Raw genomic sequence first — 15,014 nt, 5'->3', positions numbered from 1 at the left:
CCATCATCATGAGGTATTCTGGTGGCAATACATGAAAAACAGCTCTCCTCCCGTGAGTGACCTGACAGTGACTGGCATTGAGGATGTGTTTACAGTCTCTGGGATTCTTTTACTATCATTTGGTCTGATATAAAAATTATTTAAATAAATGCATAACTCTTAGCTGAAATTAATCCCTATTTCCAATATATAAATCTGTATAAATAGATTCATATGAAGATTTTCTTCTGAGATCTCAGTCATTCTTAATTCATGGATTTTGTGCTTTGGTATGCACAAAAAGTCACTGCATCCCACAGCAGTCCACTGACATATCCTGATACAGATTTATCACATTGAAATAAATAAACTTACATTAGCACATTTATTAAAATTTTATATTTTGCAACTTTAAGGAGATGTATCATGTATGGATGATATTATCAAGCTCTGAAACTTTCTTTGCCTTTGTATAGGCACTGAAATGACCTGTAATACATAACATTTTTATTTGTTGTAGGGCTTGAAATTTGAAACCCTACATTTAGAAGTGTAAAGATGCCTATGGTAAAAAACCCCCAAACATATACAATGTACCATTTCAGGTCCACTACAGAGGATACTATTTATATTTACTTTTAGCACAACGTGCTGCATAATTCTAGAAAAGAAACCACATCCTTAATATGCAAAAAGATGATGGTTTTGATTCATCCATCAGGAAGTGTTTTTAGCAGATCCTTTTCATTTTTTTCAGTTTTTTTGAGAAAACACATTATCCACCTGTTTTCCAGGCTTTTTTGTGTGTATAAAAAGAGTAGTTACCTGTGACGTTTAAACCATCTGACCTTTGGCACCACACAGCCCGAGAAGATCCCTTCCATGGGCTAGCCATCCACTTGTACTCATAGCACTGGCCATCTGCACAGAGAACATTTGCATTTCAAGAAATTTGATGACAAGGTTTTAGACTACCACTGGCAGCAGCCACACTCCTCAGCAGACCATACTCATTATGAATAGTGGCTTGTACAGTTAATTAGGCCCCCTTCTCCTTCATCCAGCAACCTAGAAGGGTGCACTGCACTTGTGGAGATCCCAGAGTCCCCTGCACTTACTGGACACATAGAGAGTAGACCAGATGTGTCCTAGACACTAACTAGGCTTATTAGGCAAGCCTAATGTAGTTGATGGGCAAAAGAAATGTTTCCAATAATCCCATAATGGTTGCAGCCCATCTGTTGTGCAAAACTCATTTAGGAGTCAGGTTCCTTTCCTGGTGACACTGAGCTTCAGCCACTGCTCCAGTGATGAGGGCTGCATCTGGCTTTACATCTCAGCTCTTCTGTGCACATCTTATATAGTCTGGGATGAATCATGAAGTCCTTCTGCACCTTAGTTCTCTATTATAAATATAAAATTCCTTTTTGTCTGATCTGGACCCTGAAGGGACAAGAAATGTCTGCACAGGAAACTACTTTTCTTAGATACTTTGTCTACTACCATTGGTAAACATGGCGGAGACATTTTAATGACATTGTCACACAATTAACAATTCATAAATCTGGTTATGAATCAAAATTTAAAGATTTCTTTTTATTAATGTTACTAAGCAGATAAGGAAACTGTCCCATATAAAAAGAAATGTCATTATTAAAAAAGGTTAATTCTAAAGGGGTAACATATTATAGTTACCACTTGAAAGTTTTTCTGTTTACAGTTGATATATGGAAAACAAGAATTTAAGCACATTTCTGTCTATCAACTTTGCATTTGCCTAAAATTGATAACATAAACAGAAAGATAACAAAATTATGGTTGTTCTGTATTTTTTTCTTGCTGGAACCAGCCTTGCATATATTTTGGTGCTTACCATTGCATGGTCTTGTTTCCAAAGCCTGTTCTGGACAGAGATGTTGATTCTCTAAGTCCTGAATGATCACTGCTCGAGATCGGACTTGTATTCCTCCAAAACCAAGATCCTCACCATTAACACAGGTTAGCTGGCAAAGGCTCCATTCTGACCACTCTCTCAAGTAACAGTCCCCTGTCAAAGAGCAATTTATAAGATGAATGATCATTGTATGTGAAGAGGTTTTTGCAATGAATATGTCTTTTAAAAAAAGTCTAAATACAGTTTCCTTATTTTCCTTCTTTTTAGTTCCTTTCATTCCTCTTTTTAAACTTGACTAATAGTTAAGAGAAGATAACATTTCGATACTATCTGAATGTCTGTATCATAGAAAATATTGAAAAAGATTATATAAGCACCTATTCATTCTAAAGCAGTGTAGTTTCTTGTAGCATTCCCATAAGACCACTGTCATTATGAATCTCTTTGCAATGCTCCACCCAATGTCTGGATTTTTGTACATTTTAAGATACTGTGCACTGTATGCCTTATGCTAAATTTACATATCTTTTTTTCAATTCATCTTTGATCTTAGAGAACATTGTCTAGTATTAAAAAGACTAATTATTGCTTATCCCCATGCAGATTTTCTCTAAACAGACGTAGAAGCAACTGATGGAACATTCTTTGCAAGAAAGGGAAATGGAAATGTGATTAAAATGTCTGCTCTCCCTATTTCAGTTAGGGTAACAGATCTGTAGAATTCTATAGTGTAAAACCAAAAAACAATTTATACTAATGACACTAATTAGCACGATCAGCTAAGGAACATTTAAGGAAGATCTGAGGCACAACCCAAAGAAATAATTTTGTTAAAACGCAGTTGAAAATGGGACTAGACTGTGCACAGACTAATAAATAAACCTCTTAGTTCTCATTATTTCAGTGAGAAAGCCATTAAAAATTCATGCTACCTTGCATTATACTGATGAGAGATATAATCAGTACCGTGTTGACCAGACGCCTGATTAATGAAGGAATTTTATTTGCCAACCTTAGGAGAGCATGCAAAGAAATGAATAATTGACAAACTGATGTATACATAATAGGAAAACGAGTAGTGATTTTTGGAAACATTAGCTGGAGCGTATCATTAGCACCTCCCCACAGGGCAGTTATTCTTGCTGGTTAAATGTGAGATTGTTGAAGAACAGGTCCCTGCTCAGCAAAATTTTTAAAGCAATCAGTAAGCAGCTATAATTTTCAAATAAAATTCACTAATATGAAAACATAACTACAGTCTTTGTATTCTTCCAATTTCTATTTAAGAAATAAAATATGTGAAAATCATGCAATTGGAATGCTAAGTACAAAGCAGAGGTGGAAATCTCTCTATTTTTTATTGATTGCTATTTATTGAGACAACTTTACCTTCATTCCAATCTGAAATGAACTGGGAACAAAATTCTGGGAAAGAGGAGTGTTTCAAGAGAATGAAAATAGAGTACCAGTGTGAAACGATAGCTACATTAGAACTGAAAGAGTTTATCACTTTTGAAGATACATCATTAATGACTACTGAACAAGAGCAATATACTTCAAATTTTACAAGTAAGTGTTTAGAATAAACTGGAGGGGTTTTACTGGAAATTAAACAGCTCTTATATGCTCTTAATCCTTCTCTGTATGACCATCATGAACCTGATCCTTTAGATTCAGTTCACAAAGGCAATGATCGTGTATGTCACATCCAGAGAGTTAAACAGCTAGAGGCACCCATGTTTTCTCAGAGATCAAAACTTTAGTTTCATTTGGAATAGAACCTTTAAAGGAAAAAATAAAATGCCTTAGCTTATCTGCCTTAGACACCCATAAAAGGCATCAAGTTTTTAGCCACTGGTAAAAGTACTAATAAAGTTGTTAGGTAATCTATGCACTTAACACTAATACCTATCTGTAAACCAACACCTTTTCTCATAGAGTTAAACACAGGTTTTACTACAATAGATTTTGTGAAAAAATGAATACATCTTAGGTACTATCTGTGACAGAGACCATGTCTTTTATAAATTTAAAATCTAGTATTTTTTCTAATTGATTTATTGTCATGAAGCCGCTCCTAGGGAGTAACTCTGTTGGTCATTTGATGGATGAATCCAATCAGTAAAGCAGATAAAAAAGATTTAATTGCCTGTGGCTAATGCTGGCACTAATAGCTGTAATGACACCCAACCAATCTTGAAATGCAACATTTATTTGAACAGCTTTGTTACCTGGACAAGGGAGAGTACAGGTTTCCTCAAGTATTATCTTCTTATCACCATCTATAATAGGCTCTATTTCTCCACAGAATTCCTCATCTACTACTTTGCCAACATCTTCAGTGGATCCATCATAAACCACACAGGAAATGTTCCTCACTCGTGTTCCCTCTCCACATTGAGCATCCTACAGAAGGAGAACATACATTGATTGATACTGGACAGAAGAAAGTGCCAAAAGACTAGATCTGAGTTACATGTCACTCTATCTCCTATTATTTTTGCTTAACTACTTATTCATTCCAATAAGGAGAAAAAGAAGACAAAAGAGAGAAGACAGGGTTCGTTTCTTCTGAAACAAACAAAAAAAACCCAACCCAAAATTTCTGGTCACTGTTGCTTGTTTCTTAAATTATGGAGCTAATTATGCCTTTGAATTGAAAACACAGTAGTATATCAAGTGAAGATATCTTCTAATAATGTGAATATATTTCTGCTGATATTCTTTTACAATAGAAGGATTTAAATTATTAGCAAAGGTGCTGCTCAGGTACCAAAGTTTACATTTATACTTTGAACATCTGTAGGACACTGTTGTATCCATTGACAAATATAAAACCTAAGAAAAAACCCACACTTTAGTTTTTGTATAAGAGAGGTGGAAGCAAATTGTTTACAGTGTTGTGAAGGAGGTATCCGGGCATATCACAAATATGCCTGGATCCACATGTCCTGTAACTTCAAAGTCCCATATGGCTTTTACCTCTACTTTGCACGCAGACCATTGACCATATTGCCATCGATAACAAGGTTTTACTGGACAGGGTTTGAATTGCTCCATCTGAGAAGGACAAGGCCTTCCATCACCCTGAAATGGCTGATTTATGGTCCTTCTTCTGATCATTTTTCCTGTAACAAAAACCAGCAGTATAACTAACAACAAAGTAGTTAGACTGATTTATTCCTCAAGATGGTTCTATTTTGCTGAAAAGTGTTGTATTTGAATAAAGTAATTTTTTCCAGATTTGACAAACTGGATTGTAAATCAGATCTGTTGGCTCTTGTCTGTTATTATTATTGTCTGTGGGTTCATATTTTCCAAGTCAGACACTTTATATTCTGTCATTTGTTTGTAGTGTAAGAAGTGCAGGAGGATGTCTGATTAGGATTGTTCCTGTAACAGCAAATGAAAGCAGTAATTTCCTAGTTCAGAGCCTGAAGAAAAATATTCTTTATGAATGTGACAACATGTTTGTGGCATTTCAGTGGAGATTCCTGCTCTTTATCTGGAGTTTGCTGCTAGAAGAGGCCAACATGTTCTGTTCATCCCTAAGTTAACACAGAAACATGTGTCCCATAATTGTCTGATTCTGGCAAACAAGGACTTGCAATTTTCTGTCACTGTCTGTTGGAAAACATTATATGCAGATTTTGCAGGAAATGGAGGATTCTTCACTCAGGCCCAAAAAAAATTAAAATACAATAGGCTTATCTAACAATTATCTCTTCCTCAACAATGAGTGACATGCTACCCACTGAGATACAGGTTCTATTTCAAATACTGATATAGCCTGGAAGAGGAAGACATTTTTATCCTTTTAGCAATTCTTTCTCCTTTCGTCTTGCGGTGGACATTAGACCATTGTGCTTCATTACAGAGAGTTCATGTGATATAACTGAAAATTTCCTTCTGTGTCAGAAAGAATGGTCAAATGGCTGCTCTAGAGTTGTCACCTCACAAAGGTTTCCACAAAATCAACACAGCTGTGGTATTTTCATATATTTATAGATAAATATAAGAGCCAAGTCTGAAAAAAGATGTATTTATTTAAATTTGTATAGTGAAGCTTATAATAAACTAAGGCATTACACAGATTTACCTATATAACACCTGATGTTAGCCAGCCAAAAGAATTAATTTTAATTCCACGTTTCAATCTCATGCATTTTCAGTTGAGTACTCTAATGATAATGACACTAATCTTTTGCTGAGAGCAAGCTACACAAGCTACCATGCATAAGCAGAACAATATCAATCTCCCAGACAGCTGTGCTCACTGCAGACAGCTAGAAAGATGTTTGCCAAATGGAGCCTCATCATTCTTGAATTCACAGCTGCTCCAACTGATATGTTACAGGAGAAAAAAAGATTTTCTTGAAAAGTACTGGAGGAAAAACTCCAAACAACAGCAAAGAGCACACTTACACACAAAATTCTTCCTCAGCTAGATGGCTATTTGCGTGAGTTCACAAAACCAGTTAAGATTTGTGGTCATTGGATTTATTATATGGCTATAACTTGTCTAAAAAGACAAGTCACTTCCAACTTGTTTTTGGAACAATTTTAGTTTTCTAAACTCACCACTAATAATGAAACCTAGGAGAAAATCCCTCCCTACTCTTCCTCTCCCCACCAGATGAAAAATAAATGTTCAAATCCATGTTTACTTCTGTCTCAATATATTATTCATCATATTTCACTTTTTTCCTGGAATCAGAAAATATTTGGACCAAATTCCCATTATTTTCAGTGAGCACAGTCTCAATCTTATTATTTCCATAAATAAAGCTGATTTACATATCTGTTAACTCTCCCTATCTAGCTACATTTTTTAGTTCTGCAAAGAGAGGTATCATCACTTTTATTAAAGAAAAAAAAAAGAGAACTCAGTCTTTAAAATATGCCAAAGGTATGTACTGACCTGTAAGGCCACAAGTTTGAGAGCACTCAGACCAGGTGGACCAGTCAGAGAGCTGACAGTTCACGGGACATTCCACCACGCAGGACATATTCATTTGCCATGTCTTTTCCAAACCAAGCTGAAAGAAAATGTTAAATGGTTAGCCCACAACTCCAGGCCTGTACCATCAGTGTACAAAAAAGTACAGGTAAAAAAGTAAAGTAATTAGGACATTTCAAATTCTCATAAATGCATATACTGATCTCTATATACATGCATAAATACTATTTTCATTAATCATTTTCTAAACTAGAGCCTATAAATGGAGGGCTTCAACTCTACAGTATTACTTTTTACAATAGGTGAAGGCCAAAATAATTTAAGAAGTATTTTGAAAGAAGGATGCAAAAATACTGAACAGCTGTTAATAAGTGAATTTAAGTGGTACTAGAAGCCACATTCAAAACTAGCAAAAGGAGAAGGATGAACATGTATTGGATAGTCAGAAGATGTAGCAGATGCTAAAAGTTTACAGGAGCTCAGGAGAGAATGAGCAAGTTGATGGAAAAGAAGTCTGAAGGTTTAAACACACAGAAACCCCACCAGGCAAATGCAGTCCAAGAGCTGAAAACAGGTGGAGGCTGTGAAAGGAGTAGATGGAAACTCTTGTATGTCCGTGCTTCTTACTCTTCCTTAGGCATCTGCTTATGCCTCTCTTGCTTTCTTCCTAATGTGCTGTATAAGTGCATGACTATTCTATTCTATTCTATATATTAAGCACCATGCAAAGATATTGACATGACATTGACAATGACTTGTCCGAAAAAAAGATATCTGCATTTTTTTCTGAAAAAATTTGCAAAAACCAGAATCCTCTAAAATCCATAAAGTAAAAGCTCCAGTTGCTGGAGGAGTATGAGAGAAAGGGACAGAGAAAATAATCAGTATAAGAGAAATGTTCATGAAGGATGTCTGGACTTCAGGTGGCTCTCTTGAAAGCTGTTTATTGCATAGGTGAAGTTACAGCATTTCAGGGAGTGGGTATCCAGAACCAGCCCTACAGCTGCCAGCTCCAGCTGTAGGCATACCTGAAGCCCCTTTCTGTTCAAGTTACAAAGCATTTTATACTTTTCTTTGCAGAGTATCTTAATACATAACAACCAATAAACACCATACACAATACCTTTACATTTGCCTATAGCCTATCATAACTACTACCGTCACCATATTATAGTCATTATTATCCAATCACAAGAGTAAGTAAGTTACAATTTAAGCTTACAATGGAAAATTCTCAGACCTCTCCTCTTGCTACATCAACATTTCTTGTTTGCCTGCGATAGCTCTTTTTGGTAAAGACATGTTTTCAATTTACTTATGCTCTTCTTGAGACTTATTTACTTGGTGAAAAACATGTCTTTGTAGTCACATACCTTTGTCCTACTCCTAAAAATCTCCTTCCAACTCATCTCCAACCTTTGCCTTCTCAGTTATTCAGTAGTCAGTGTTTCAGCAAAACATCTTTTACTCTATATCAAAACTTGCTTTCATTTCTATCTCATCCTCAGTTTCTACATTCAGAGATCTTTCTGCCAAGCCTACATATCTGTGAAACTTTCTTACCAAACTTTCATCCTCTCCAACAAACCAGACTCAAGTTTTCCTGAAAATAAATTCTGTACTCAGTTCTTCCCCAGGTATGATTCAGCCTAACCCTGTGCCCCAGGGAAGCAGGAGTTTTATAATCATGCTCGGCACGTGGCACAACGACTACATGATCCTTTGGTCTGATCCTGGACAGCCATTACTATGTTCTTATGAACTACCACACTCCAGATTTTCTCCATCTATGGAAGGAAAGAGATACTCTCACAAAAACACATGAAAATATATGATGCAAGATGAAATACAACTGATGGCAAAAATATTAGTATAACAATAATAACACCTGCATCCTGCACAGCTGAGTTAAAAGGGTAGGTCAGTGTATGATATAAAAAGGGTAGGGTGTATGATATAAAATGTGATGGAAAACCAATCCTGCCAATATGAACAGATCTACAGCTTTCTAGCACAAAGGACTGTCCTCCTCACTGGACCTCACCAGCAGACCTTGATCATCATTGAGGCCTTTCAGAATCCTAGGCAGTTGTGAATATCTTTAACTAGAAAAAATGTTTTGTTTTGTTTTTTAAAAAGCAAACTAGACATTTCAAAACCTATTAATTTTAATGACTGGAAAGGGTAATGGTATAAAGCCAGCAGTTAAGACTTTAAAAAGGAGATAAACCCACTATTTCCTACTAAACACAAGCATAGAGCAATAATTAGGCACAACGTTAACACGTCCTCCATAAACTACCATAAGTACTGAAAATGTCTCCTTCTGATAGACTCACCAAGTTTTAAATTTGCATTTTCAGTACCATTTATTGAGACAAATGAAGATTTAGACCTCTATTCTCTTTCATACATCAAAGAGTGAGTTCTTGGCTTTTCTCAGTGGTTCATCATAGCCTTGATTATACAGCTATCACACACAGACAACACCTGAAACCTTTGGATAATCTGGAATTTGGATGATTAGGAAGCTAGAGAACCCTCTTTGAAGTCCATATTTGGGTCAAACCTTCTGAGCAAAGGATTTAAAGCCTGCTGAATTGATTCCTGCAAGTTAGAGAAATATGACCGCCCTCTTACAAGACTGGATTTCTCAGCTGGACTTCAGCAGCTTGAGAGGGAAAAGCCCAAAAAAGATATTAACAATGAAGAGGAGAAAGCTGAAGGCCATTACCCACAGTGATCTCCTATTTGCATATCTCAGACACTGAAGTGCTGCTAAAATAGATCTGGGGAACAACTGACAGGCTGCAATTTGATAGTATTCACATATTCCTTTCTCATCCCTCTCCTTCCTTGAACTGATGAACCACAATTCAACTTGAAGAGCTTAGAAAATATTTGAAAAGGTGTTCAGTAGCTCCCTTACCCTAAAGCCTTTGTTCTGGATGAGCTGCGGTTTCTGACTCAACAATGGCAAGTACTGAAAGCTACCCCTGTGCGCGCCGGGCACACATGCCAGGGGCAGCAGGCTGCCAGACCAGCATGCTCTTTAAATCCTGTGATCCACAAGAAGTATCTGTATTTGTTTATAGGAATGTTTGGCACCAAAGATTAAACCCTGCTGCTGGAGGTTAATCATGTAATCTGACAAGCAGACTATTCACCAATAAACCAGCAAAGTCCACTTTTTAATGCAGACACGACTGCTGGTTTCTAGGCTTTTCTCATCTTTAATTAAAGGCAAATGAATGAAAATAAGTCTGTAAATAGGAATATGACCAGGATCAACTTGCTTTAGGTGGTTTGATTTTCAAATATTTAATGAAAGAAAGAGAAGTCAAGTTCCTGTGATAAGTAGAAAACAAGTAATCCAGTATTACTGTGCCTTGAGAGTTTGAAGAGAACTACATTAACATAACCAGGACTCAGAAATAAGCTCTATAAATTGATTTATCTTGGAAGTAATCAGGATGACTGGCTACCTTCTTTAGCTGATTGACTCAAATAAACACAAAATCATATGGACACATACAGAAATCAGAACACAGGTGCTCAGATGGAATGCTAGTATTTAACTATGTTGATGCTCATACCTGGAGATGGTGATAGACAAAATTCAGCATAAAGGTTTTTTTAATATATGGATTTATTCTTTTCTTGAACCACATATTATACAGAAACTCAGAATTTGCAATTATGTGTCTCAATTTCTTAGCGATTAATGTAGGTTTTTCTATTATGATCTCTCTTTTTTGCATGTAATAATAAGAAACACAAGCCAGTAAATGTACCTACACATAAATTAAGCAAGTCTTTATTCATACATCTAGTACAAGGTTTTACGATAGCCTAGTGAAAATTCATTAGCTAGGTCATTACAAAATTATTTCATATTACTCCTATTCATTAACTTTTCCAACCACATGTACCTTATTTTGAATTTCACTTAATCTTTCTGCACTGCCCTTATAATGCAAAAACACAGCAGAAACCCCCTCCCTGAAGGATCATTAGTAAGAAGTGTATAGTGTGTATTCATATTTTGATAATTTCTTGAATACTCTCTCATGACCTGGAAGGTCACAGAGCTGGCTTTCACATCTTTAGAGTCTTAACAGAAGGGTCTGTTAAGATCTGAACAGCTTGGCTTTCCTGTTAATCAGGTTAACAGGTTTTACTCCTCAGTTATTGGATCAGCCTTTGACCTCATTGGACTTCTGCTTACACATCCATAATTCAACAAATAGTCTTAACAGTGTGACTAGGGAGTGGATCTTTCTATAAGAAGTGGAGCTTTCTATAAGAAGATGTATCTCTATATGTTCTAGCAAATCAAAAGTGCAAATAGGAATGTAGCGTGGTGGCTGTTGATAAATCCAGGACCCCACTGCAGAGATGTCTGTTAGCCAGTCATTTACAGCAAGTAGCTTTTGAGATATTATATTCTTGCCCTAATTATTTTCTGAGTAATAAACTTTCATTTCTTAAATGCAGGAAAGCTCCAGAGGTTTTCTGAAATGAGATTCCAGTGTAAAATGTAATCAGTTCTAAATGTTGTTTTAAATCTTTGCTTAACAGGAATGATTTCTTGGGTTTATAGTAGAAGAAATCTATTTTCCTGTAAAATCAAATAAATAATTTTTTTCTGTTGAAATATTTATATGGATTGATATTTTATATCATGTCTTGGTATTAATTAATAAATATTGAAGCCTCTTAAAAATGACAGAAATGGCAGGCCTTTTTTTTTCTTTTTCTTGACACATTAAAACATTAACAAAATGTATTAATACATTGCTTTATTAACTTCACAGAAACTTGATGGTAGGTAGTCATATCCTGAGTTTTTTCTTGAGACATAGTTTTTGTGGATGCCCCATCCCTGGAAGTGTTCAAGGTCAGGTTGGAGGGGGCTTTCAGCATCCTGCTATACTGAAGGGTGACCCTGCCCACAGAAGGGGGGTTGATATTTAAGGTGATGACCTTTAAGATCCCTTCCAACCCAAACCATTTTATGATTCTATGAAATTATTAGATTTGATTATAAACCCAAGAACTATGTAGGACATGGGACAGAAGTAAGTCTCATCTGAAATTCTCTGCCTTTGATAAGAACTTATTGATTCAACAATCCAGGATGTCGGAGGAGACTGGAGAAGTTTAAGTAGCTCAGATATACGATTACAAAACTATAGTCCAAAGTAAAGGATGAGTTTCCTGACTCCCTCCACTTCTGATGAGGCTCTTTTCTGTGGACACATCCTGAAGAGCAGCTAGTTGCGAGAAGGGTCCTGCAGAAAAGCTGTTGGTGCCAAAACTGCTGTGGAGGCCTTTCCACCTTTGTCCCCCATTGCAAGTAATTTTATTTCTAATGTCATGGTGGTGGGGGAATGGCAGTAGAAACAAGTGCATTCACTTTCCATCAGAAATGCATGTAGAATTGCCCTTAATGTAGTACTGGTGTTGTCTTCATGTTTTTGTTCATACTACAATGTCCATGCTATTGAAAGCTTTAAGACTGACACACAAAATTTCAGGAAACCAGTGCTGTCAAATTGGAGGTTAGTTTGAATATTTGCAAAACGGCTCTTTCAAAACTTAAGGGCTCCTGTCTGCTAGCTAGTTCTCCCTATATGCTCCTACTTAATATTACATTCATGTTGCACATTTTTTCACACTAGCTTGGGTATCTTTTGCATCACACAGCTGGATAAAAGAAGTTAACATTCAGCCCAGCTGCAGAATGATATTTGAGAAATATTTTCCAACACATTGAGTAAATGATTGATACTGGCAGGTGTCCAAGACTCCATGCAGAAGTTGCATCAAATTAGAATTATGATTAGTATTCTGACTGAGATTTATTCCCTTTATTCTACTTTATTAATTATTGTTTCTAAGTAATTTCCTTCAGGACATAAAAATTAGCATATGTTCACGGAGGCACTTAAAGGTAACCAAAAGAAATAGTATAAAAATCAGTTGATGGCTCAGTTCATTTCAGAGGTACTTAACAATCCATGAATAGTGTTGCAAAACATCTGGTAAAGATGCCATACAGCTCAGTTGGCTCATTATTAATTAGCACCATTAGAAGGGAGCTTACTCACAGGTACCCACTCACCTCTTCACAGTATTTCAGGTCAACCGATTTGCCATCACTGCGAACACAGTCGAGCATCCGTGTTTTGATACCACTGCCACAGACAGCCTTCTCGCTGAGCTGACACGTGCTCCAGTCTGCAAAGGAGGACTTCATTAGCCTTGCAGACTTTCAGATAAAATTCATAATGATCCAGTCTCCCACCTAACTCTGATGGTAACCCTTACAAGCAAATTTTACACATGCAAAGGCTCACAGAGCCCAGCTGCTACACCTTTTTGTGAAACAGTGACCTTTACTGCAAATAGTCAATGCCACGGTACCTTCCTGAAAAGTTCCTATTTGGTTTTGTCTGTATGGATTTTGAGTAAATCACAAAATGATATGAGAAATACTTTTCCTGGAGTTACAGCATGCCCATTTCACCTGCAAATTCTCTATGTAATATATTATCTGGATCAAATGGCCTGAGTCAGTTTTCAGTACCAGTTCCACAGCTGCCTCTGGGTAAGAACAGAAAGCAGAAAAATCCATACTGTAAGGTCAATGGAAGTGAGCTGTAAGATGTAATACCAGGCTGTCACTAGAGCATAATAACACAAATACCTGTCACGTTGTAGTCATAGTGGTAGCAGTTCTTGTTCAAAGTGCAGGCTTCTGTCTCGGAGGCAGCAGGACAAGGCTTTCCATCATCTGGTTGTCTTAGGGATTCAGCTGACCTTTCACGGACACAACTTCCATTGCATGGCTTGAAAGTAAGATTGGAAAAAGCTTAGACATTTTGGCACCCTGTTACCTTTTTATGCAACATTACAACAACCTTTCAAGTAATCCCTTCAAAACACAAATTTAAAATAACAGGTTCATGCTACTGTATAAGAGAAACCCTTTCCTTGTTATTTCAGAGACAATTTAGTCTGCTCTTTCACCTTGGTACCACCCAAAGGGAAATATCTGTAACCTGGTAACACCTCTCTATTTTCCCAACAAGTGCATATTTCAGTGCTAGTGCTTTGGAACTATTTCACTCATAAAGAGGATGCTCACTTTCCAAATGCTATAATGTAGTGCACCAAAGCCTCAATACTGAGACAATTTTATTTTTTGTTTTAAGTTTTTTTGACATTTCTTTTTAAAATTGCTGTCAGGAAGGAAGGGGAGACCCAAAATTACCTTTCTATGCTCAGTCTTGATCTACAAACTTTCCTTGTACCAGGATAGTGACATTTTTAGTTCAGTGACGGTATCACTAAGGAGAGGCTCAGAGCTAGGCTCATAGTCAGATTCAAAAGCCACTGCCAAAGCTATTCCACCACACAGAAGGCCCCCCACACTGGGAAGGGTGACCATTGGGAACATTTTAGTCTGTGTTCTGGAGCAATATAGCTTAATGGAAAATACTGTCACACTTTAATTTCAGCCAACAGAAAACAGCCTTAAAGATGACACTACATATAGATATTTACACGTGTAATCAGTTCACCATCTTTGCAAAACACATAATACATACACTTTTAAAGTATCCTCCCAAAACTATAAATGTGACACTTCAGTATACTTCTTACCAAAGAACACTGAGACCATGATCCCCACTCAGACATAACACAGTCCTCTGGACACGGCAACGTGCATTTTCTAGCACCAAGTGGCATCTCTTCAGGATCACACAGATAGTCTTCTACTGTGTCAGAAGGACCATCCACAGTGTTTAGCATGCACCTGGAAAAAAGAACTGCACATAAACTGCATTTGCCTTGGATTTTGTATGGTATGTGTTTTACAGTAATCTGAGGCATTTTAACATTTTATCAGCACATAAATGAAATAAGTACTGATCTATGAATATCCAAGAAAAGCTGAAAAGCCAAAAATAATCCTTGTTTTTACAGACAACAGCCACATAAAGGCATGCACGTAATTTAGACAGCCCCTACCAGTGATTTGCTGAGAGCCCCTGGGCAGGTGATTTGCTTGACATTAGCTTACCTCTAAGCCAGAATAAAGCAAATCATCTATAGTTTAGATTTATTTTGTGCATACTTCAGCTGATAACTTTAAATCCAGAACTACTGAAA

General features: G+C 36.7%; 1 protein-coding gene across 8 annotated transcripts in view; it reads right to left on the bottom strand.

Annotated features, from left to right (window-relative positions):
• THSD7A (thrombospondin type 1 domain containing 7A) overlaps positions 1–15,014 on the bottom strand; it is a 285,664-nt gene that overhangs the window by 11,729 nt on the left and 258,921 nt on the right. For all 8 annotated transcript variants that reach the window (XM_032111028.1, XM_032111075.1, XM_032111082.1 and 5 more), the window contains 8 exons: positions 14,505–14,658; positions 13,546–13,687; positions 12,961–13,076; positions 6,795–6,912; positions 4,856–5,001; positions 4,105–4,279; positions 1,853–2,026; positions 805–900 (listed from right to left, as the gene is read on the bottom strand). In XM_032111028.1, coding sequence (XP_031966919.1) covers positions 805–900; positions 1,853–2,026; positions 4,105–4,279; positions 4,856–5,001; positions 6,795–6,912; positions 12,961–13,076; positions 13,546–13,687; positions 14,505–14,658 — 1,121 coding nt within the window. The remainder of the gene's footprint in view (positions 1–804; positions 901–1,852; positions 2,027–4,104; positions 4,280–4,855; positions 5,002–6,794; positions 6,913–12,960; positions 13,077–13,545; positions 13,688–14,504; positions 14,659–15,014) is intronic.

This window comes from Corvus moneduloides, chromosome 1 (assembly GCF_009650955.1).
Source record: "Corvus moneduloides isolate bCorMon1 chromosome 1, bCorMon1.pri, whole genome shotgun sequence".
Classification (NCBI taxonomy): Eukaryota; Metazoa; Chordata; class Aves; order Passeriformes; family Corvidae; genus Corvus; species Corvus moneduloides.
The sequence above is the reverse complement of the archived record's forward strand: the minus strand, read 5'-3'. Positions and strand labels throughout refer to the sequence as shown.